Source organism: Rhamphochromis sp. 'chilingali' (assembly GCF_963969265.1).
Source record: "Rhamphochromis sp. 'chilingali' genome assembly, chromosome: 18".
Taxonomy (NCBI): domain Eukaryota; kingdom Metazoa; phylum Chordata; class Actinopteri; order Cichliformes; family Cichlidae; genus Rhamphochromis; species Rhamphochromis sp. 'chilingali'.
The window spans coordinates 16,591,944-16,617,832 of NC_137945.1; the positions used below are offsets into that span (position 1 = coordinate 16,591,944).

The following is a 25,889-nucleotide window of genomic DNA, read 5'->3' on the forward strand; positions in this document are numbered from 1 at the left end:
CATTTCTAGTCTTTAAAACCTGTCTCTACCCATCTAGTATTAATTCCTTCTGGTATACAAGTATGTATATTATGCACACACACAAACACACATGCTGCTATTACCCATTTCCTGTTTTTATACCTAAGATGAATTATTGTTGAATGAAGACATTTTTCAAACACATGTAAAATGAGGCCAATTGTGTTTATTGGGTAAAGGAAAAGGTAGAAGGGGGAAAAGGGGGGATAGAAAGAAGGAAAGAGAGAGGAGAGAAAACCCCAACAATCCCCTCTGAGCAAGCACCAGGCGACAGTGGACAGGAAAAACTCCTTTTAAAGTGAAAGAAACCTAAAGGAGAAACCTATGGCAGAACCAGGCTCAGGAGGGGGCAGTCAACTGCCGGGACTGGTCGGGGGGTGAGGGTGAAAAAAGAAAAAGGAGGGAGGGGAAGGGGGAAAATGAAGATGGAATAGAGGTGGAGGAAGACGAGCTTACATCAGGTGAGAAGCAGCAGTGTCCCTCCTCCAGAACCAGTGGAAACGTTTTCTCTTCTTTTTTAGATATTCTTCCACCAGCACTTTTTTCTCAATGATGAGGGTTTTCAGCTCATCCATTGTTTCTGTGTTTTCTTTCTCAAGTTTGTTGCATCTTTTCACCATGTCTTCTAATTGTTCTTGTTTTTCTTTAAGATGGTCTTTCAGTTCTTTAACTGTTGCCTCCTCTATTTGCTTTGCCTTGTGCACATCTGTGTGCATGTCTTCCAGCTGCTGGTTTCTCTTCTGGATATCTTGAAGTCTACACTGCAGGTCTTTATGTGTTTTCTGTTGTTCTTGCTTTTGTGCCTGGATTTCAGTGTTTTTGTGCTTCAAGGTCTTAGAAAGTTCTTCAAGTTCTGTATTTTTTCTCAGCATTGCATTGATGCTACTCTGCATCGCTGAGCATTGATTTGCCAGTTTTTTCTTTTCTCCTTCCAGTACAGTTGTTTTGTACTTTGTTTCATTATACAGTTCTTGGAGTTCTTCATTTTTCCTCTGAAGAATAAGTTTTTCTTCTTCCAGTTGTATTTTCTGTTGGTCTTTTTCTTGAAGCAGCTGGTTATTTCCGTGCACTTTTTTATCGAGCCTGATTTGGAGCAATCTGTGTTTTTCCTCCATCTCGTCAACATTGGAGCCCATTTGTTTCAGTTTAATTTCCATTTGCTTCTTGTTTTGAAGCAACTGTTGATTTTTGTGCAGAGTTTTGTCATGTTTCACCTGCAGAGCTTTGTATTTTTCCTCCATGGCTTGGAGTTTGCTCTGCAGGTCGCTCTGCTCTACGGGCTCTTGTTTTTTGTCTTGGAGGATCTCCTTATTTCTCTCCAGAGCTTCATCAAGCATAACTTGCAAGCCTTCATTTTGTGTCTTGATGTTCTTCATCTTGCAATCCATTTCTTCCTTTTGTATTTTCTGTTGGTCTTTCTCGTGAACCAACTCTTTATTTCTCTCCAGAGCTTCATCAAGCATAACTTGCAAGCCTTCATTTTGTGTCTTGATGTTCTTCATCTTGCAATCCATTTCTTCCTTTTGTATTTTCTGTTGGTCTTTCTCGTGAACCAACTCTTTATTTCTCTCCAGAGCTTCATCAAACATAACTTGCAAGCCTTCATTTTGTTTCTCGATGTTCCTCAGCTTGCAATACATTTCTTCCTGATGTATTTGCTGTTGGTCTTTCTCATGAAGCATCTCTTTATTTTTGAGCTGTGCTTCCTCAAGAGTCATTTGCAACATTTTCAGTTCTTCCTCCAAGACTTCAAGCTTGGAGTCCGTTTCTTTCTCAAGCATTTCTTGTTGCTCTCTCTCTTGAATGAACTCTTTATTTCTGTGCACTGTTTTCTCGAGCCTGATTTGGAGCAATCTGTGTTTTTCCTCCATCTCGTCAACATTGGAGTCCATTTGTTTCAGTTTCATTTCCATTTGCTTCTTGTCTTGAAGCAACTGTTGATTTTTGTGCAGAGTTTTATCATGTTTCACATGCAGAGCTTTGTATTTTTCCTCCATGGCTTGGAGTTTGCGCTGCATGTCTCTCTGCTGTGTGGACTGTTGTTTCTCTTCTTGGTGGATTTCTTTCAGTTTTTCCAGAGCTTCGTCAAGCTTCTCTTGGAGCTCCTGATTCTTCTTGAGCATGTTTTCCTGTTTTATGCTCTCTTTTTTCTCCTTTTGGAGCAGATCTTTATTTTTTTCCAGAGCTTCGTCAAGCTTCTCTTGGAGCTCCTGATTCTTCTTGAGCATGTTTTCCTGTTTTATGCTCTCTTTTTTCTCCTTTTGGAGCAGATCTTTAATTTTTTCCAGAGCTCCATCAAGCTTTTCTTGGAGCTCCTGATTCTTCTCGTCTTGGAGAGCCCATTGTTTCTCCTCAATAATACCCTGTTTTTCTTCAAGCTGGTAGGATAATTCTTCTAATTCAGTGCTCTTTCTCTCATTTTCTTCCGTCAGGAGCTTAATCTTTTCTCTGTTCATGAGATTTTCTTTCTCCATTTCTTCCAGTCGCTTTTCCTCTAACTCTACCTGTTCATCCCAAGGAAGAGAGCTGATATAAGGGTCTAGGGACTCATACCATGGAATAGAGCTGGGGTCAACTTCTTGTCTTTCTTGCTGTTTCTGAGACATGTTGGAGTCTGTATACCGTGAGTACGGAAAGGATCCAAATGTTTGAAAATGCTTTACTGGTGAACGTTTGAATGCTGCTAACACAAGTGCTGCAAATAACGGACTGAAAGTTCTACATCCTCACCCCTACTTAAGACTTCATGAGGATCAAAGCTTCAAAGGATCAATGCTTTAGAAGCCTGTGACATCAGAATTCCATAAGCCAATGAGGTTGTCACATGACATTTTTGAATGAGGTCATAGTTTTGTATGAATTTTTTAAAATAACATCAACATTCCGTGAGCCAATGAGGTTGTCACATGACTTTTGAATGAGGATAATTTGTTTGCTTTTTGCTTAATTTTAGCAGCTTTATGTTTGCAGCTCACCACAGGTTGAGCAAAGGAGTGGGTGAAGTTTTGCCTTTTCCCGTCCTCCTGTAAGCTTTGATGTTTTTTGCTTTTCATGCTTCAAATATTCATAAAAAATTAGGATAATTTTCCTTTTTTGTGTCATAGCGAATACTAATAAACCATATACTACATGTGCATTTTAAAAACTCACATCAATTCGCTGATGGTGTATGATATTAAAAAGGAAAGGAAGGCTGCTTTTTGATAAGGTATGCTGCAAATGCTTATCTTATCAGCTCAGTGTGGGATCACCACAGTCATAGTTGGGATATATTGTGTACAGCAAATATATCCCAACTATATCCCAACAAATCAAACAAAGCCACTTTAATGTGTCGCATGCTCAATTTGAAGCTTGTAAACATCATGTTTTAATGATAATACATTCCCAATAACTGAAATAACCCTTAGCCTGAGAGACGGAGGCAATATGAATAAATAAAACAGATGAGATTTCTAGTACAAACTGTAAACGTCATCCCGACTGTGAGCATTTGCTCCCATATTCTGCCAAATGCTTGTAATCAATCTAAAAATATGTTTGAGATATTACTATTCTGGATATTAATGCATAATTTAGTACTGTTTTCATCTCTGTGGTGTTTATGCTTAGCTTCCTGAAGGTCATTTGGCCAATTTTGAAGCAGTGGGGCTCTCATCTAAGTGTTTCCTTTCCACAGCCTTCTGTGGAAGGTGTAAATGAGGAGAAACCGAGAGCCAATAATAACTTTCACGTTCATTTCCAGGCTATTTTATTTCTCCAAGTACTGTGAATTGGCCCAAGGCTGCAAATTATGGAAGTGATATTTTCTAAAAAAAAAATGCATTCTTCGCAAAAGATTTTTACTATTTAGATTCAGTCTTTTTTGGGTGTCCCCCTCCTCACAGCAAAATTGTGTGCAAGCATAAAAATCAGCACTAATTGTCTTTAAAGACCATCATGTGAATTTGGTTCTCCTGCTGATTTAACAAGCTGCTGCAGTGCTTTGTGACATTTTTGGCATATTTAAAAAATTATTTTTAACCCATTTTGACCCCGTGTGGTTATTTTTGACTGACCCCTATCAGACCTGATCTGAGTCAGTTCACTTCCTAGTAATGGTATTTTATTAAAATTGGGTCTGAATGGCTAAAATAATTATGTTCATCTCTATGTTATGTTCTAAGACATCCAGTGGGATCTTGCCTGGGTATTTTCCCTTTGGAGATTATCAGTGCACACCTAACTCAAAGGCAATTATGAGTAAGACCCAGAAACTACTGGAGAGCTTATACTTTATGAGTAGTAATATACCTATAGCTTTTTTGCCCCCCCCCCCCCACCCCCACCCCCCCCCCCCCCCCCCACCCCGAGGGCATTCCAAGCATTTTTATTTTTGTATATAAATAAATGTTGATGTTGTGCTATGGGATTGTATGTTTCAATTTTACTTATAATGTGCCAAATCACTACAACAGGCGACTCAAGACGATGCCATCCAGAGTAAGGATCTTGTTAGCCACAGTGTTTCTAAGATTTTTACGCCCCGTTACAATAACCTCGATTTTATCTGAACTTAGAAGCAGAAAATTAAAGCTCATTATGTGTCTAAGACATCCCGGTGGTTTAACCAATAAAAGCGGGTATCATATGCATAGCAGTGAAAATGTATGCTATGCTATGCCTTCTAAAGCAAGTATAATGTAAACAAAACTGGTCTTTGCACAGAAGCCTGTGGAGCTTCATAATTAAGCTCAGTGTGTGAAGAGGACTCTCCATTTAATAATAGCTGTAATAACATGTTATGGTCAACGGTGTTAAACGCTGCACTTGGGTTTAGCAGGGAAGATTTCAACTTTTCAATATGAATGAAGGCTGAAAACTGATTAGATTAATGTCTGATGATCTTTTCTGTGCTTCTTCAAGTTTGCAACACCAAACATATTAAAGGATGATATAAGGTTCACAGGAAGAGTTTAATTAGACACACATTTACTATTTTTCTTTATACTCTTTCTTTCTTGACATGTTTAATATGCTTACTATCAGAGGAGAAAATGACCCTTGTGTAGTTTAAAAAAGTTTTATTTAATCAAACTGTAATGTTGTTGAACTCTGACGGACGTGTCTTTTAAGCTTGTCAACAGTCCTTAATCACCTAAATGTGCCATTTATAATCTTGTAAAATGTTCCCTCTGCTTCTGTTGCACATCTCCCCGGACACTCTCTGCTTCACCAGCCCTGTGCAGCTGGTTCAACCCCTGCCTGCCTCCTTAAACTGGGGTGTTTAAATCTCTTTACCTCTGTTGTGAACTTCACACAAAGTTTGTGGTAACAAAATCAAACTGAGGAGGATCTCGTTTGAAAAAAAACCACACAGTCACGAGACAAAATAAAAACAGACTGCTCAAAGCAAAAGCAGAGCCCTCGCAGCTGGTAGTACAAAAACACAGTGACAACATGCGTATCAGATACCCTCAGTGCCAAAAGCATAAATATGAAAAAGGTGGGATCACCAAGAATATCCTAAAAACGGCGTTGAGGTGGGTGTTACAGTGAAAAAACAAAAAGCAGCCAAATTTTCATCTGAAAATGTTGAATTTTAGTAAAAACAATACTCTGTAGTTTGATACTGTCGTTACAGACAAAGCAGATGTTTAAAGCCTTTGGACGCTCATTTGAAATGCACTCATTCTCCTTATCAGCTGGAAATATTAAAGCCGTAAAATGACTTTTTCGAACGGATAAAAACTATTGAACAACAGCAATGATGAGCCTGTTCCAAAATTTGAATGTACATGTGTTGAAGGTGCGGGTCTTGTTGAATTATTAAACATACTTTCTTTAATTTTTCGAGCCACAAAAACAACAACTTTTAATTTTCTTCTGCTTGAGTCTCGGCCTCGGGTAGCTCTACTTATCATTGCTCAGTCAGTTGTCTGTTTGTGCTACTTTTTTCAAGGAGCAGTGGATTATTGGTAAGGGTGACTTTATGTGTTTAGTTACTTAAGTGGTAGTACTGTGGATAGTTTTACCTTACATACACAGAACTGCCAGTACAGCTTCTGAGGTAACTGTTTACAAAATGTTATAATCTATCCACAAATTCTTTGCAATTTTACATTGATAAACATTATCCTTAACACATTTGGCCCACATAAAGTACTATGGCCACCACACTGTCATTTATAATTGTTTAAATAACTCGTGTCTTAAGTCATGCCAAATAAAAAAAGTCGCATGGTTCACTTTTATATCACAAAATGTTAGAAATATAAGTCGTTCATAACAAACTGAAAGGCTGGGAGTTTAAAATGCAAACCGATGGAAGCAGAAGAAGAAGACTATAATGTCACAGAGCACACAGTGTCTATTATTGTGTAGACATTTATAAATAAGAGCTTAATAAAGATGCTTAATTTCTTAAGAAATAAACAGGTGGAGTAATCTTTATCAAAAGTGGATGTTGCATCTGTGGCTAAACCCCTGTACCCAAAAACTTTAAAAATCTACTGTGTGTGAGGCTGTGTAAGTAAAGCTTGCCCTTCACACCCGCGTGTAACAAACCATTTGTTGGGGGTTGTGGATTTGACACCTCAGCATTGTGAAAGTGGGGAAACATGTTTCTGGCTGTGCATAAGATTTCTGCTTACAACTTACAATCTCAGTTCTAAATGAAATTCAGATGTTTTTTAAGTATGGCTAATGTATTAATTGACTTCTAAGGCACACACACACACACACACACACACACACACACACACACACACACACACACACACACACACACACACACACACACACACACACGCAACAACAACAACACCAGCACAGAGAAGAAGAAGAGGGGGTCGTTTTACTATGCATCATAAAAACGCAATCATTCATCTTCCAACTGTATCTTTCTGTTCTGTCTTTAGAGTCATAGGTTGTTTACTGAGCCGTACTTTGGGAGTCATACTGTTGTGATACTGGGGAGAAAAGGGTAAGGTTTGATAGACTAAACCCTTACACACATAACTTGAAAAACCTAAAGAGTGTGTGAGACTGCTAGCTGCGTTGTTTAGCAATAAATTTATCTACAAATGTGTTAGTAAAGAGTGACTTGTACTTCTGTCCCATTAAGCAACGGTTTAACAAATTTCACTGCAAACTATAAAAGGAATCTGGATTTATATAGAACATAGTAGTGATGGATTAAATGCAGGAAACACTAGTATAAGGTGTCTATGGAACAAATCTCCTTCAGTGTTCAAATGACCAAAGTGAGGCCTACAGGCGTTTCTCTCAGTTGGTTGTGTTCAGGGAAAAAAGCAGCTAAATACACTGAGACTGCTCCACATTGTTAGTGAGTTAACTCTGGATATCTGTAGGTTTTGTCAAACTTGGAGTGAACAAAAGCAGAAAAACAGTAAAAGATGCAGACGGTGAAAGTCTGGTTTATTTCATGAACACAATGAAACATTTTACAGTCCACAGAGCAAAGTAGCATACATGATAAATAGATACACATAACACGTACAGTGAGAAGTAAAACTCGTCGTCTTACCACATGTTATATTCTGTAAACTTAAAATAAACCACAGAAATTAGAGTTTAGTGTTTTAAAGTCATTATTAAAAGCATGAGTCAACATTACTGAAGTGACACTTTAACGATGCTTCATATCACAGTCTTTATGATGATAAAACATGTTCTCTCGTTAGTAGTTGTCTGCGCTGTCACTTGTCATGAAAATGTCCCGAGCCTGGGTTCCTCTTCAATTATCATTGATCATTAATAGGACGCACAAAAGATTTGTTACATTATCCCCACAAACAACGCGCTTTTATAGAAATCATTGTGACACAGATATTTAGATTCTTGCTTCACAATGTGCCCGAACTCAAAATCTTTAGAGTTTCATATTTATAAAGTATCGCAAAGAATACATTTATACCATTGTGTGAGCTACACTTCTTGTAAAAAACTGATTGGTAATGCGTTTGAGAAAAACTCCTGCTGTGACCTTCCTTCTGTGAGGGCACACACACACACACACACACACACACACACACACACACACACACACACACACACACACACACATAGAGAGAGAGAGAGAGGGGGGAGATCATTAATACAAAGGATTGAAGCCGTTTTTTGGATTTTCACTTGTTGGCTTTAATATGAACAGTCACATAAAATTCATTCCAGTTTTTTTTTTTGCCTTTGCTTCAATTAAGATGTTTCTTTAAATCTACAACAGCTTCCTTTTCAAAAAAGTTTACTGACATAGTAAGGAAGTAGCTAGGGACCTCAGTAAGTATGAGCAACAATAGCTTAGGGACAGTTTCTACAATAAAGAGGATTTCATCATCATCTGCTGTTCGTCAAAAAGTGCCGTATTAAAAACAATTCAGCAGATCCTCAGAGTGCGGATACAAACTGTTTTCAGCTGTAGAGGTAGAGGTACGCTTCATGTACTTATCAACATACAGTTTAGCGGAGTGGATTAGAGTGCATTGGTGCTTGGGCCTCTTTTATTTAGCACGGTTATACCATTGTGAATTTAGCTATACGAATATGCTCAAGAGTCTATCATATGTTTGACATGCAACTAAAAATTCGAAAATATATATTTTTTAAATCAGTAACTTTGCAAATTTAGAGGAAATGTTTTCGGACAACATATGTGTCACATTTTAAACAGGGTTTGAATAATCAGCACTGACATACAGACATTTATGCCCTGGGTATAACAGACATGCTTACCTTGTGAAAGGCCCTCGGATTTCTTGGAGCAGAGAAACATTCTGTATTGTTGCTTTTCTCTATTGTATAAGCAGCACCCGACTGTCAGAAACGCTCTGTGCGGGTAGCAAAGTCGGCTACAACGCCCATTCAGGTGAAAAAATAAAAAGTTAAAACGCTATACCTTGCGGCAGTTGTGAAGTAGTGTGGAATATACTGTGTGTCTGATGGGGTGTTTTTATATAGGTGGGGCTACTTTCAGTTGACCTCTGAGATGTAGAAATAAAAGAGCACGATGTAAGGAAGAAAGGTGGCAGGCCTTTGGAGACTCTGTTGGACATGGTTTCTGTTGGCCTCTGACATGATAAGACTAGTTGCATTAAAGCCATTAACTGTTTGTGAAGAAACATCTTTGGGCTGAGATGCTCTTGATAAGGAGCATCTTTTGTTGCTTTGTAGACTGTTGGGCACCTAACTGCACCCCCTCTGATTAGCTATGTGTAATCATCGAGTCTAACTGTTGCAGAGTGTGGGAATTAACTATTTGTGAAGAAACACCTTTGGGCTGGGATGCTCTTGATAAGGTCTCCTCTTTTGTTGCTTCATACCTTTTTTACAGACTGTTGGGAGCCTAACTGTACCCCCCCTCTGTCTAACTGTTACAGAGTGTGTGAATATGTGTTTTTTAGAAGTATCACAGTTTATTTCTAAAGGGATACATGTTGTTTGCGGTGCTCTATTTAAAACTATTGGCCTGTGAAACTTTTAGAAAAGTGAAATGCCCCTAAAGTAGTTAAATCATCTATGTGTAATCATCGAGTCTAACTGTTGCAGACAAGTAGATAATTATAAGACTAGTTGCATTAAAGCCACAATGAGGTTGATACAGCGCTAGTGCAAATATGTACTTTTAGAAGTATCACAGTTTATTTCTAAAGGGATACATTTTGTTTGTGGTGCTCTATTTAAAAACTATTAGCCTGTGAAACTATTAGAAAAGTGAAATCTTCCTAAACTAGCTAAATTAAATGCTGTGTGGGAATACACGGTTTTTAGAAGTATCACTGTTTATTTCTAAAGGGATACCTGTTATTTGCGGCCCTCTGTTTGAAAACTATTTGCTCCTAAATACCACTGAAGAAAATGCAAAAGGCTCCTAACTAGTTAAAATACCCCTAAAGTAGTTAAATTAAATCATCTATGTCTAAATAACAGAACTCTGAGACCTATACAATCCTTTAAAAAGAGTTTAATTAAAACACATAATGGTTTCATTAAATAATACGCTATTAAACACATGTGAACTCATATGACCCCCTGGACCCACATGCACGTGCAAAAAGTCCGTTCTCGCGCACGTGCACACGCACATGGACGCGGAGGGGGATAGGGGAGGGGAGAAATGCCCGCGGGGGTGGGGGGGGGGGGGGGGGTGGAATGCCCTGGGGGGGGGGGGGGGGCAAAAAAAGCTATAGGTATTTTACTACTTTTATGTCTCATCTGGCCTGAGATCTCCTTGGGATCCTCTGGAGGATCAGGAAAGCGTTGCTGGGTAGAAGAAAACATGGTGGTAACAAAGTAATAAATCAAGCCAACTGCTACTGAAAACAAGAAGTAATTGAAACATGAAAAACAAATGCATGAACATGAATGAACTGATGAAGAAGCACTAACACTAAAAACCCCAAACAGAAAAATACATTTAGATAACTCCATTAGTTCAAACTGTATTCATGTGTCTAACCTGAAATGAAACAGTGCCATGCCTTATTCATTACAAGGCAGTCCATTTTGGACTATCTTGTAATCCAATGAAACCAGAAGTCAGAGCGAGATTTCAAATTTAGAAGTTCTCTGCTCCAGTCCTCTTTGTCTTGTGCTAGTGCGCAATGCACAACGCTAGTTTTTGATCATTACTAATGTGGCCTTATTGCTTCGTAGCCGATATCAATCTGGGTCTGGGTACGTGTTTCATCAGGAGAACGTCCAGGAAACCATGGACAACTTCAAGTTCCTGGTCAAAGACAGCAAACCAAAGGTGGTCAGTGACAACGTCTTCCACGTCCAGTGGTCCCTCATCAGCTTTGAGCACAAAAGGTCTGCACCATTTCCCAAAAAATATACATATTTTATATTGATTACCTGTTGCCCATATTAGGAAAGAGACGTGTTTACCTTCACTGATTATGCAATTGTCTGGCCTCTTTCAGTGTGACAAATGAAGAAATAGGGTCTGCTCCTGAAACTGCAGGTTTTTCACAAAATTAGAAATTACAACAGAAAAAAAATAATCAGCTTCATTTATTTACCCACCTCGTATTTAACTGATCAACTTTGCCTTCCATTATCTACAGTATGTTATTATATGTAAACAAGGAAAGCTTTTCCCTCATGAAGAGGCAGGTTATTAATGGATTACAATGAGAGTACAGGCTGTAGGCACTGATGTTTTGGCTGGTTCATTGTCCCATTAGAAGTACTCAATACTGTCATATTGAGTCTTGGGTGCTGCAGATCAGTCAGCTCGAGCTCTTCTCCATCACACGGGAGTTTTTCATAAACACGGAGGTGAACATATTCTTCATCTCCAACATAGAGCTGCAAGGAAGTACAAGAAAAGTTAAAGGAGATCATGTGCACATAGAAGTGCTGATCATTTTAACACAGCTGTGGTAAGTCACACTAGCCAAACGACATGCTAACATGTAGAAAAGGAGAATCTACACCTTCATATATATAGAGTGCCTGATGGCTCACAAACAGAACGTTTGTTGGGCTCTGTTCATGGCTGAAACAGTATGAAGTGCACATAAATTTTCATTTTATTTTGCAGGTTTCTCTCAAATTTTGCAGTGATAAGTAACATTTCAGGCTAAAAAGTCTAAAAGTTTTGTATGAGCCTCTGCATAAATGTAAAACCACATAAGCGCAGAGTGTAGAAGCAGTAGCTGAAAAAAAATCCAGTGATCATCGCTTTAGTTTCCCCTGAGAGATCAGATCATCTACCATCAATACTCTTATTGATGATATGTTTTTATATTGAAGAGATTTGTAAAGTTGCCACTGTTTACATTACAAACATTACCTTAATGAAGTAGTTGGTCCCAGCTACGACCTGTGTTTTGTAGCTCTGTGCAATGAAAACCTCAAAGTTTCTCTTGGCTTTCTGCTCTGCGAGCAGCATTTTGACACATGTGGATACCCCTTCGGCGCCAGCTGCGGTCGCAAGGCTGGAACCGACAAAAACACCCTGATAATGGACTGTGTTTAGACTGTTCCTTCCCATTCCATGCAAGGCCACCTGGGTTGGCTGGAAGACTGTTTACTTAGCCTAGCAGGGCGAAGGACACTGTCTCAGCTGAACTCTGGACATGCACACACATACATATACACTGATATGCACACACTCATCCCCCCTCCCTTTCCAAAAGCCTTCGATGCTTGTTCCCTCCTGGGAACACGGTGGGTCTGAGCCCGCGCTGGAATGGTAGCGCTGGGCAGGATGGCTGCTGTGTTTGCTTCGGGGGTTCCTAATTCACTGCAGGGCAACCTGCACGTGGCGAATAAAGCCTTGATTGATTGATTGATTGATTGATTGATTGATTGATTGATTGATTGATTGATTGATTGATTGATTGATTGATTGATTGCTCAGAATTACTGTTATTCATGCCTTTATTTCATCATGTCTAACTTATTGTAATTCATTGTTCACTTGTCTTTAAAAAAACAAACAAACCTTGAGCTCTGGGTGTTTTTCCACTTATTTTCAGACCAGTCCTTATGCCTGAGCACTTTCAGAGGAATAGTTTTATTTGACAAAAAAGTACCATTTGACATACATAAATCAGTATTTTTGCACCAGAAGGTGATTTCCAATGAGCTGTTAGCCAAAAAGCTGGTATAACTTAGTATAATCTACAGTTCTTAAAAAAAATGAAGAAACTGAACAACAAGTGAGTGGCAGACCTAAAGAAAAAACAACAACAACAACAACAAAACAAAAAACAACCTACAACGGATTAACTGTATCTGAAAGCATTGCCCTCAGAAATGAGAAAAAATATCTGACACAGTCGGTCCATCTACCGTTTACCATTTTCAAGGAAAGCTGAAATATGTAAAGTTACACAAGAACTGCACTGAATATCAGTGGCCACAGGTCTTATGGAGAGATGAAACCAGATTTGAAGTTTTTGGTTCAAATAATTCTCTCAACTTCTTACTGAACAATATTATAGTTATGTTATGGACACAATGTCTCTCATCTTTCATTTGAGGGTATCCACATTCAAATTGGATGAAGGGTTTAAGAGTTTCAGCTACTTAACATATGCCACCCTCTTTTTAAAAGAACTACAAGTAATTGGACAATTGACTCAAACGCTATGTGCTATGCAGATGTGGGCAATTCATTCATTATGTTATTATCAATTAAGCAGATAAATGGCCTTGAGCTGATTTGAGGCGTGGTGCTTGCATTTGGAATATTTTGCTGTGAACAGTAGTGTTGTGCAGATCAATATTGAAGTTTTTGGTTCAAATATCAATTCCTCCAGTTACAGTTATTAATGTTTTAGAATCGATTTTCATATTAAAATATCATTTTTTTAGTAATTTGGAGTAAATTTGTAGTTTATCACTAACAGGATATGGGTTAGGGTTAGGAAAGAAACTATATCATTCGGATCATCTAACTTGGAAGGAACTACTTCCTCTTCCGACTTCCATAGTGTTACGAAATCAGTTTCACCCCGGTTCTTTTTTATTCCTCCAGGCATCCAGAGACGGCACCGGACTCAGTAGTCATTTTCACAAAACCTTTATTCATCTTCATTTAAGCATGCATCTTCTAGAAGGGGAGATGTGCAAGGCCGGTGCAAATCTTCCCTCCTTTGTCTGTGAAACACAGTTTTGTAGAAGCAACCCTATCATAAAAACCCCCATGGTGTCCTGCAAACTCTGTGTGTATGCATGAGTACATGAGTGAGTGTGCATGTAGGTGTGGGTGCGTCGTACATCCTGGGGGTCATAAAAGTAATCTCCTCACCCAAGCTACACCAAATTCCTCTAGACAACATACAGGAAGAACATTATATATATATGTATGTATGTATATATATATATATATATATATATATATATATATATATATATATATATATATATATATATATATATATATATATATATATATATATATATATATATATAATGTTCTTCCTCTACAGACATCCTGGTGAACTTCTATCGTTGCACCATCGAGAGCATCCTGACCAACTGTATAACAGTCTGGTAAGGGAACTGCTCTGAAGGCGTTGCAGAGGGTCGTGAAAACTGCCCATCGCGCCGCCGGAGCACCACTTCCTGCCATAAAAGACATCTACAGGAAGCGGTGTCTGAAAAGGGCTGGGAAAATCATCAAAGACCCCAGTCACCCATCACATGGACTCTTCACCCTCCTGCCCTCTGGGAGGCGCCACAGGAGCCTCCGGACTAAGACCACCAGGTACCGGAACAGCTTCTTCCCCACAGCTGTCAGACTCCTGAACTCTGCCTCCTGACATCTGACCCACGTTAACACACGGACTGAACATACACACACCCACAATGGACAACTGTACCCTCAAACACACAATAATAACATGGACTGAACCACCACTCACAACCACCAGCACTTTATATAGCCTCTGTAGGAATTATCCACACCCTCACTTATCTTAACTGCACTACTGTATAGCTCTGTGTAAATAATCATTCTGTACATACGATAATTTTTAACCCTACAACTGTTTACAACTTGCACAGTTCCCATTTCTGTATAGCTGTATATCTCAGATTTCTGTAAAGTTATTTATTTCATATTCCGTATAGTTTTTCATATTTATATCCTGTTCATAGCCTGTACATAGCTTGTACTCACTACAGCCTGTACATACTTATAGTTATAGAATATTCACAACATACTTCATACCGTGTACATTATAACATACCATAATAGACCCATTTCTGTAATATACTTACATAACTATATTATTGCTAATATATATTGTAATATATCTATATCACTAAAGCACTTCTGGATGGATGCAAACTGCATTTTGTTGCCCTGTACCCGTGCATGTGCAATGACAATAAAGTTGAATTCTATTCTATTCTATTCTATTCTATCCTGAGAAAGAAACAAAGGATTGGTGAAATCAGCAATGCAAAAAAGATCTGAATGTCAAAGAAAGACAACCGGGGTGGATGATCGCAGAATCATTTCCATGGTCATGAGAAAACCCCTTTACAACAACCAGATGGCTTCGTTTTTCAGTGAGACGATGATCCCAAACACACTGCCAGAGCGATGTCTCAATACTGCTGGGTTACAGCACAGACTATAGATGTCTCTGCCACGGCTAGACGGTCCTCACCGGTCGCCTTGCCAATTTTTGTTGTGTTTGTGTGTACTTTGTGGTGTTCTCCTCTCCATCCTGTGTGCGTGTTTGTATCCGGGAACATGTACTTCCGGAAGCCATGGCACGGAACGGCAGCTGACCCGGGGGGAGCATCCTGAGCTGGAATCGCCGCACCTGTGCTTAATCACTTCGCCGGCTGCTACTAATCCAAAGCAGACCTATTTAACAGTGCGGTCGGGTCACAACCAACGCTGGAACGTTGAGCTAAACCGGGTAGCGTAGTCGCGATTAGCGTACCTAGTTTGTGAAGGAGAGAGAACGTTTAAGTTACCGTGCGTGTGTTTTTCTCATCTGCCTCCAGGATCCAGGGATCGGAGGAGGAGCGGGCACAAGAACAAGTAGTTTTGGATAATCACTGCACTGTCACCGCGGGGACAAGTCACCGTATCACTGCACTGCCCTTTTGGATTACAGACTCGAACTGTTGCCTTATTTTTTTCACTGTGAATAAATTCACTGTCACTCTGCAAGAAGTCTCGCACCTGAGTCCTTCAACCCAATTCACCATGACAGTCTCACTATTTTACAGCTCTTTTTAAAGCATAATGTTTATTTCAAACGTATTATCTGTTTCACTATGGACAAAAGTAGATGTTTTATTTGTTTCTTTGAAACTGCGCTGGTTATCCTTGATGGCATCTCTGAAGTGAGTCACATAAGTGGTGAATTGTGAGGCAGTTCAATTCCCCAACCAATCAAATACTTTAAAAATAGCCCATATGACCACAGAATGTATCTTACAATTACACACACACAAAAAAAATTCTGCTTTATTTATTTACCCACCTCGTATTTAACTGATCTAGTCTTATTTCCATTATCTGCAGTATGTTATTATATGGAAACAAGGAAAGCTTTCCCCTCATGAAGAGGGAGGTTATTAATGAATTACAATGTGACTACTGTGGGCACTGATGCTTTGGCTGGTTCGTTCTCCCATTAGAAGTATGCAATAGTATCATGTTGACTCTTGGGGTGCTGCAGTCTGGTCAGCTGGAGCGTTCCTCCATAAGCCGGGAGTTTCTTGTAAACACGAAGGTGAACATATTCGCCTCCTCCCACATGGACCTGCAAGGAAATACAAGGAAACTTAAAGGAGATGCTTAATGTGCACATAGAAGTACTCCTGATCATTTTATCACAGCTGTGGTAATGTAAGCCACAGCTGTGGGCCAAACAACATGCTAACATGTGAAAAGGAGAATCCACGTCTTCATCTATATAGAGTGCACAATGTTTCTAGTGTTCACAAACTAAGATGACGGAGGGCATTACACAGCAGTAGTTTTGTTTGCTATCAATTTTGACATTTTGACCACCCTATTAAAGATTAATATCAGTTTGTACATGCTCCAGATAGCTTTTCTTCAAATTCTTTCATTCTCACTCACTTTTGCAACTTTGTACTTTTGTGTTACTCGCAGCAATAACTCCACCTCATTGTTAGTCCATTTAAAAAACTCGGTGCTTTTCCTCAACATTTTGCTGCGAAGTTTTAAAGAGCTGGAAAGTAAATAAACTATCTTACAATGTGGAAAAGGGGCATCCACTTCTTTGGCTACATAGTGCATGATGGCACTAGTGTTCACAAACAGAACATTTTTTGAGCTCTGTTATGGCTGTGACAGTTTTAACCATAACAGTTTAAGTTTTGTATGAACCTCCATATAAATTAACACATAAACGCTTGAATTACAAACATTACCTTAATGAAGTAGTTGGTCCCAGCTACGAGCTGCGTTTTGTAGCTCTCTGCAGTGAAAACCTCGAAGTTTCTCCCGGTTTTCTGCTCTGCGAGAGGCTTCATCTGAAGAACAATAACAGCAACACCAACATGAAGCACAGGCTCCGTGTGTGCGAGTGTCAAATCTCACTTTTCTACTCACTGCATCGCAGATCTTTTGAACTGCTTCATCAGCCTGCTTCTCCTCGGTCAACCCTCCGATCATTTTTACTCCGACAACATTTTGTTGGTAAAAAACGACCAAAAAGGTTATAAACACACGCCAATTCACAAGACTCCGCATTTTGGACCAGCGCACGGAAAAAGATGCGTTTGTTTGTAGGCTAAAAAAAAAAAAAAAAAAACCCACATAAACACATTTTGGACCGTACCATCATCTTAGGGAGAAGGGGGTTGTGGGCGGGGCGGTATTTGCCAACATGAAAAAAAGAGAAGCACACTTACATACGGAAACAATTACTTTTGTCCATTTTTTGTCCGTTTTTTACTGCATGTGTGGGTTAGTCTGAGCTGACGCTCGAGTCTGTCGGTGTTGTACCAAAAAATGATCGTCTGCCAAAAACTGATTTCCAGTATTTACTAGAAACTGATTACTGTACTGCTATAAATAAATTGTTGCTCTATGCAAAACATATGTCAAACGTATCCCTCACGCATCAGTGTAACTTTGTGCTGAACATTGCCTTCACGAATAATATCAAGTCATCTTGAGCCACAAACAACATTTCTGTAAGAAGGTAGAATCCGCAATCAGTTTTTGGCACTGACTTTTATATATCCTTTATTTATCCAGTTAAAAATAATCTCGCATTGACATTAAAAGTGTCTTTTTAAGAGTAATCTGGCCAAGAGGACAGCAGAAACTGCAACAAATATAACAATAGTTCTCTAAACATAGTTTAAGTGGACACATACAGACCGGATTGGTTACAATGTAAATACAATAACACAGAGTTATACAGATACCTGAAAAACAGGCCATTTTTACATTTTATATATAACCCCTATGTAAACCAGGTCTCTCTTGAAAATGAGATTTTTAATCTCAATGAGATTTTTTACCTGGATAAATAAAGGACTAATAAAACCCTGTTCACCAAAGTGTATTTACAAACATACAAATTACGCATTTTAAAAGCAAAACAAAACACGGAAACACTGGAAATTAGTTTTTGGCACAACAGGTAGTGAGTGGAAGTACAGGGTGTGAGGTGTGATTGTATAATTTGGAGAGGATCAAACATGAATCATGGCCTAAAAAACTGCTTTCTGCTCTTCCTTTCAGGTTATCCTACTTCTGACACCCAAACCTCAGCATTTCCAAAAACTTTATCTAATGCAATTCAGTTATACCTACTGAACCTAAGGGGATAGTAAAAAAAAAAGATTGATCCAACATGCTAGTATCGATCCAATACAGATACCAGAGCTGGTATGGCAGGGCCAACCAGAGAGACACACACATGCCCACATTCACATTTATAGCCGACAAAAAAACACTGATAACCTAACATACAGGTCTTTGGGTCGTTGCACCACTGTGCCACACAAGTATCATTTACACCTATAAATGTATAGTTGTCATACTAAACTGTCAATTGGTGTGTTTATTATGAAGACTTGACTTATTTTAAACATATTTTCAGTTTGCTGGTAAAAGCCTGAGTTTATAACTGGCAAGAAATCAACAACACAATTTATTTTGTTGTTACAGAATTCAACTTTTAATGCTTCAAACCTCTCAAGTTGCAGTCCAGTCAGTGCAATATGTCTAGAAATATTATAATTAAAATGATTGATTTCCTATAATTGTTACTTTTGAAGGAGCTTTATTGCATTTTTTTTCTTTTAGCACATGTCATGAGGCAGCAGCTTGGAGACAGAGAGCAGCAAAAAAACAAAGTGTGATCACATTGAAAAGGTTGGATGGGATCTTTGTCATGATGGTCTTCCATACCAGTAACTAGCTTCCCCTCCATGACATGTAAGCTTCTTCCAGACTCGCAGATCAAGGTAGCTGCATCCTCCCACATGTACCTGCAGTCAAATCAGAGGAAACTTGTACTTGTTGAACGCTGAAGATCTTCAGTAAGATGTTCATCTGTTCAACAGGTCATCTGGAGCTCGCAAGTAACTCAGTCCATAAATACTTTATTTTCTTTCGTTAATAATTCCTAACATGCATAATATCACAGTTTTAATTACCTTGATGACATAGTTGACTCCTTGCAACACCTGACTCTTGTACTGAACAGCGTTAAAAACTGCATATGCTTCATTTCTTTTTTCCTCTACTTGACACTTAACCTGTGTATGGACAAAATAAATGCAAAACATGACGTAAAATGCAGAGCAATGACTTGATGTGTCTGAGTGTTATGTGAGTCTGAATGTTACTCACATAACACTCAGCTCACCTCATCACAGATTTTCTGAATTTCCTCATCAGCGGCCCTCGTCTCCATGAATCCTGCGCATACCATTTCAGCCATTCTGAAAGTCAGCTGAAATAAATAGAGGTGTCAATTTTCTGGTTTTGTGTGACTCAAACATACTGGTGCCTCTCCGAGTACATGTACTGGATAAGTGACCTGGAAACTTACTGGAAGGTGGCTCTAACACATGATAGGTGGAGCAACATGTGTAACCACAGACCCTAAATGTTTGCTTACGCTGTCTTCTCCAAATATCTACTTGTGTAATTGCGTCTTAAATTTTAAATGTCTTTAAAACAGATAAAACCTAAGCTTTTATATGAACTTTTCTTTAGATGACTAAAAAGGGCGATAACTAAGAGGTGTTTCTTGCAGTCCTGTCAGTCTGTAGTCTGATATAAATGTCTTACAAAACTCCATTATGTGGCACAGCTGTGTCTGTCAAAAGTTATCTTAAATAAACAAAATGAGCTTTGCAAATTCTTTAAGCTGACTGTTCGAGAGATAAGCTATCAAACTTGACTCAGATCAATATGCCAGGTCTGCAGGTTTTTTTTAACTGAAGGGGTGATTGCAGAGACTTGCAGTTTTGCAAAGAACTCCAAAAACAAGTAAAGAGATTGATAAAAAGAATAATGATAATTTGTCAAATCCTGTCTGCCACCAAAGAATCTTCTTCTTCTTCCTTCATTTTTAATGGCAGCTTGCATCCAAAGATGTTGCACTGCTGCCATCTCCTGGGTTTTACTGTTACATCGCTTCCAAAACCTTAGATCCTCTTGATGAGTCCAGTATTTCTCAAAAAACGAAAAACCACTCCTTTTCCTTCATCATGACTTAACCACTCAACTACCTTTCAAACTTTTCTGCTCTGTAGTACCACCCATTTCTACCCTCAACACTCTGCTTTGACTGGCATACTTCCTGCAAATAATAAGTACATGTTCAACCGTTTCCACCAGTTACATAAACCAGTCGAATGTTTCCTCATTCTAAGGAGAGTGCCATTCGGAAAACAATGACCTGTTCGTATTCCCCTTATTAATATCTCCTCCTGCCTATTTATTCCTCTACTTCTCTTAACTTCTATTGCGTGTTGTACCCTATATAAATCTCTCCCTTTTACTTTGCTATGACCAAGTCAGTTTCCATAAATTCTTACTTTCTTTCCAGACTATACTTTTGATATCTGCACATCGACATCTACTTTTTTAACAGCTTCTTTAGCCAACCTATCTGCTCTTTCATTACCCACAATACCTATATGTATACCTATACCTATAGTTTTATTTATACAGCGCCAAATCACAACAACAGTCGCCTCAAGGCACTTTATATTATAAGGTAGACCCTACAATAATACATTCAGACAAAAACAAATAAATAACCATTCCACCTATTCTAAAGCCAACAGTATGGCATATAACCCTACTGCATATATACTCAGAAGATTTGATGGTCTTTTTGCAATTTGATGCGGCGTAGGTCTGCTCCAAGCATACTACATTTAACTGATGTGGATAGGGCCTGTGCCACAGGGCAACTTCAAGCTGATGTTCCACAAAACCAATATGCAAAATTATTCTGAGTGAGCCTTAATACCATCTCCAGACTGACTTCTATGTCAGAGACAAGCAGAGAAGTTGGTGTCCTAAGAAGACGGCACCACAAGCAGACCGTTACCGTACTGTCACTGTCAGCACTTAGAAACCGTAAGCAGTCTGCTACAGATTTGCAAAGTTTTGGTTGATGCCACTCTACCCAGACAATCTGCAATGATATTAGCAACACATGCACCGAACATGAACATGCTGAGAGATACTATGTTTTGCAGTGAATCCAGGTTCTGCCTATGGCAGCTGGGTCGTGGGATTAAAGACCAACAATTTCTACTTGTCACATTTCAACTCTGAGGAATGTAACTTCTGGTTGTGAAACAGAGACTCAACAGCAGTGCTCACATGTTTCAAAGAATAGTTTGGACATTTCTCAAAGAACGTTAAGACCTGAAGACGTTTTTTCTCTTTTTTAGAATGTTTGGAATCTGAGGACAGAGACGGACCTGCAGACGGTCTCAGGATCAGTGGAGGCTCTCTTTGCACTTTGCTGTTTCTTTGTCTCTTTAACTTGTGACTATTTTCTTTTGTGTAGCTTTTACCTAGCATTTGGGGGAACATCCATTTGCTTTGTCTTCGCTGTTATTTTTTCAGACACCTTGACTCTTTGCAAATAGTTCACAACAAAAATATATGTCGTTATGAACAAGAGAACTGAATTAACTTTATTATTGAAATCACAACGAGTCTGTTGTCAATGAATACACAATAAAAATACACTCTGATATGTCCAACGTTTCAGTGAGATCCAGTACTGTGACATCCTGCTGTGATTATTTTATTGCAGTGCCGCTTCTTTTGTCATATTTGTGCTTCTTTTAACAAGAAATCTTGCTGACTGTTCATGACTTAATGTAAATGTATAAAGTGTGAATAATCAGTGTTTTTTAATGTAAAATCCATCTGCACCTAGAGCTTTGTAATTAAACACCCTCTACACTTTTTTGCCAACAGCCCTCTGATTTCTTGCAAGAAATCCAACCAATGTGGCAAACAGTGCCACAAAGCATGTGCAAACCTTCTTTTGTATTTTCTAGTAGAGGAACAGTGTGATTTTAATGTTTTCCACAAGAAAATCAATCTAAAGCGTGTCATTTCAATCTGATGCATATTTACAATATGTTTGTAGACACAGACTGCATAGACTATGGTGAAATATCTGCAACTTGAGTCATCAATGGGATCACATTGCGTGTGATTAACAAAGATGAATGTCAGTCACAAGATAAAAACAATCATAGGCTGACTAATGCCAAAGTCTGCCAACAAAATACTGCTGACAACCCACTGACCACCTTTTTTTTTCCAAGTCAGAGTTGGGAAGTGTGATTTGAGGTTTGCCCGACAGTCTCGACATGTTCAAATACAGCATGTGACTTATTGTCATTTAAGATTGCTTAAATCATATTTTCCCTGTACACTGTTGTGTGTTATGTACAGTTCATTTGTGAACTTTGGACCACTGAAAACTTGAATAACTGGAAATCTTAAAGCGAAAGTTTTTCTTTACCTATGCTATGGAATAGCATGTCATGGTAGCATGGGTCGTCTTACATTTCAAATGTACGATGTTGGCTACCACACGTTGCCAGCACAGTTTCACCTTGATCATGAATCCTCAAACCTACAGAGCTCCATTGGAGGTTGAAACACCAGTCTTAGAAGATCATTTCAAATAATTTGGGGTTTTAACAATGTTTTTGGAAAGCACTGTCAAGATCCACTTAATGTATAACAAATGACTGATAGTATTTATGAACTTAAACCATTCAGTGACCCTTGAGCCTTCTAGATGTTTAGACTATTGCACAAGGATCACTCCCATCAGGACAGAAATGTTTCAGCGCTGGAGAAAATTGAGCAACTTTCTATTGATTAGTGTAAAAGAACAAAACGTATCCTAAAAGTAGAAAAAGTTGATTAAAATCAATGAGACCCCTGCCTCATATCAGACTCAACTGTGTATTATGTCTCTTTCATGTAAGCATTCAAAAAGGAGGGCAAGCTAGATGAAAGAACTCTCCAAAAGATGTCATTTTAAACAAAATTGTGTTCAGAGTTCAGTCTGACATGATTATTGCTACAAAAATGTTTTTGCGGGTCTGAACACAAACATTGTGTGCTAAAATCCATCAATCACTTGTGCAAGACATGTATATAGCTGCCACATTTACTAAATATACTGCAAATGTGTCTTATGTTAGGAAAGAGAAATGAGTTTGCTTTCAGATAATATGCAGGCATTTCACAAATCAGACACCACAATAGAAGAAAAATCTGCTTAATTTATTTATGCACCTTGTATAAAAGTGTTCCACTTTACCTTACATCTACCATCTACAGTATATTGTTACATATAAGCAAAGGAAACTGCACATGTTTGTCAAGAGGCAGGTTATTAATGGACTACTACAAGACTACAGCCTGAAGGCACTGATGCTTTGGCTGGTTCGTTCTCCCATTAGAAGTACTCAATACTGTCATCGTGACTCTTGGGGTGTTGCACACTGGACAGCTCGAGCTCTCCTCCATAACACGGGAGTTTCTTGTAAACACGGAGGTGAACGCATTCGTCTCCGCCCACATGGACCTGCAAGGAAGTACAAGAAAAAGTTAGAAGAGATACTTAATGTGCACATAGAAGTACTCGTGATAACATAAGCCACGCTGACCACACAACATGCTAACATGTAGGGAAGGAGGCGTTCATGTCTTCATTACAGAGTGGACTATGGCTCGAGTGATCAAAAACACGGATGAGTCATTTTAGACTAAGAAAATAAAGTAAATCTCTGCTTGTGAGACTTTATTGAAGCCCTGAGGGAGTGTTGTGCAAATGTGTTCCAAGCCATCATACACAAGTACTGGAAGCACTGGAATGGCTTGTTTTGCCCATTAACACCAGGAGTGTGAAGCACACATGTACTTTAATCTTCCTTTGCATATTTTTTCTCAAAATTTAAATACATTTAACCAAAACTTGGCTGGAAACTTAGATTAAAAGCATCAGCCGTGATGAATGACACTTAAGACTAGAAAATCAACAGTTTAAGGTTTGCATGAAATTCTATATATATGACCACATAACTACATAAGCCTAGAGATGGTAAAGAAAGAAAATCACTGATAATCGCGTTAGTTTTCACTTTATGGATCAGATTATCTACAGTTAATACTCTTATTGATGATATTTTATTATATGCAAGACCTCGGAGCTTTGCAGTGTTTCCACTGAGCTCACTGCTTGCATTACGAACATTACCTTAATGAAGTAGTTGGTCCCAGCAACGACCTGTGTTTTGTAGTTCTTTGCAGTGAAAACCTCGAAGTTTCTCCCGGTTTTCTGCTCTGCGTGAGGCTTCATCTGAATAACAATGACAGCAACATCAATAAGAAGCACAGGCCCCGTGTGCACAAAATGTTAAGTGTAAAATCTCTCTTTTCTACTCACTGCATCACAGATCTTCTGAACTTCTTCATCGGCCTGCTTCACATCGGTAAGCCCTCCGCACATCGGCATTTTGACAAGTTTTTGGTAGTGAAAAACGACGAAATAGTGAATAAACGCATGTAGAGCCTTTTTTTATAGGTCGTTCGGTGAGTCAGCGAGTCATATGACGCCGCATTTTGGACCGTACCATCGGCATAGGGGGAGAAGGGGGTGGTATTTGCAAACGATCGCGTAAAAAACCAAGAAAAAAAGCTCACATAATCAGATATCCTAAGACAAGAAAACAATGAGTAGCTTTTCACATTTTTATACATTGATTTTGTGTTTATAGGATAAATCTTCTAAATGTTTGTACACGTATTTTTAGTCCGTACGCCTTTTACTGCATGTGTCGGTTAGTGCGAGCGTATGACAGCTGACTGTCAAGTCTGCCGGGAAGTGAAAATACAGGGTGTGATCTGTGATGTTTGGAGAGGATTACGCATGAATCACGGCCTAAAAACTGCTTTCAGTTCTTCCTTTCCGGTTATCGTACTTCGGATATCTGAACCTCAGCAAACCACAGTTCCCCAAAGTACTGAGTGGGTACTGCTCTCTGTGGTTCAGAAATTATTATTGCTATTATTTGTTGTTTAAGGCTGAATTAGAATTAGATTTTACCCAGCTCATTGGTTTCTTAACCAGGGGAAATCTAATTATTACTTGTTTAAAGTTAATCTTTAAACCTTGAAATGTTAGATGAAAAAATAAAAACCAAAAAGGAGACTTGAATGACTGCAAACGGCAGCAAAAAAGTAAAACACGCAGATGAAAAACCAGCCACAAAGTGACACAAGCTAAAGAAAAAAAAATAAAACACAGACAGACAGCTGAAAATGACTTGAAAGGCTGCAATAAGGGCACTACATAGACAGACATAATCAAGGAGCGACAAATAACACAGAAAAGCCAAACTAGTGCACACATAGACCAAACAACCAAACATATGACATGTCTGGATTTTTAGTAGTTATGTGTCTCTTATAGTTTGGGTTTCTTGTATGTAGAAAAGACAGGAAGAGCCTGAAAGAACAGGATTACTCGGAAACCTCAAGCTGTGGTGCTAACAGTCCACGCCTCTGCATGTGATATGGTTACCATGGCCAGCAGGTCAGACAGCATTGCTGGAGAAGCTTTGCCTGGTATTTGAACTGAATGAGTCCAATGAGTAAAAGGGGCAGCAGTGGATTTCTGGAATGGGTGCAACTCAACTCTAGGTCAGGTGACTGTGCAGGCCAGGCCATCTGGCCCACCATCTCATCACTCTCCTTCTTGGTCAAATAGCCCTTACACATCCTGGTTTTGGGGGTCATTGTCCTGCTGAAAAATAAATGATTGCCCAACTAAATACAAACTGGATGGGATGGCATGTTGCTGCAGGATGCTGTAGTAGCCATGCAAAGCACA

General features: G+C 38.9%; 3 protein-coding genes and 2 long non-coding RNA genes across 5 annotated transcripts; all 5 read right to left on the reverse strand.

Annotated features, from left to right (window-relative positions):
* Positions 1 to 473: 473 nt before the first annotated feature.
* LOC308385372 (uncharacterized protein) lies at positions 474 to 2,627 on the reverse strand (the record flags this gene model as incomplete). The annotated part of the gene is made up of 1 exon (XM_080864226.1): positions 474 to 2,627. The coding sequence occupies one exon, from the start codon at positions 2,625 to 2,627 to the stop codon at positions 474 to 476; it is 2,154 nt and encodes a 717-aa protein (XP_080720352.1).
* A 4,796-nt stretch (positions 2,628 to 7,423) lies between these two features.
* Positions 7,424 to 9,452, reverse strand: LOC308386055. The gene is made up of 2 exons (XR_013969701.1): positions 8,755 to 9,452; positions 7,424 to 8,015 (listed from the first exon to the last, which is right to left on the reverse strand). It is a non-coding gene; the product is annotated as an uncharacterized lncRNA (long non-coding RNA).
* A 6,275-nt stretch (positions 9,453 to 15,727) lies between these two features.
* Positions 15,728 to 17,273, reverse strand: LOC308385606 (cystatin-B-like). Its single transcript, XM_080864629.1, has 3 exons — positions 17,084 to 17,273; positions 16,903 to 17,004; positions 15,728 to 16,265 (listed from the first exon to the last, which is right to left on the reverse strand). The coding sequence occupies exons 1-3, from the start codon at positions 17,222 to 17,224 to the stop codon at positions 16,137 to 16,139; spliced, it is 372 nt and encodes a 123-aa protein (XP_080720755.1). The 5' UTR covers positions 17,225 to 17,273; the 3' UTR covers positions 15,728 to 16,136.
* A 1,567-nt stretch (positions 17,274 to 18,840) lies between these two features.
* LOC308385609 lies at positions 18,841 to 19,468 on the reverse strand. The gene is made up of 3 exons (XR_013969586.1): positions 19,359 to 19,468; positions 19,147 to 19,248; positions 18,841 to 18,978 (listed from the first exon to the last, which is right to left on the reverse strand). It is a non-coding gene; the product is annotated as an uncharacterized lncRNA (long non-coding RNA).
* A 3,789-nt stretch (positions 19,469 to 23,257) lies between these two features.
* Positions 23,258 to 24,604, reverse strand: LOC308385607 (cystatin-B-like). Its single transcript, XM_080864630.1, has 3 exons — positions 24,444 to 24,604; positions 24,255 to 24,356; positions 23,258 to 23,582 (listed from the first exon to the last, which is right to left on the reverse strand). The coding sequence occupies exons 1-3, from the start codon at positions 24,510 to 24,512 to the stop codon at positions 23,454 to 23,456; spliced, it is 300 nt and encodes a 99-aa protein (XP_080720756.1). The 5' UTR covers positions 24,513 to 24,604; the 3' UTR covers positions 23,258 to 23,453.
* Between the last annotated feature and the right edge of the window lie 1,285 nt (positions 24,605 to 25,889).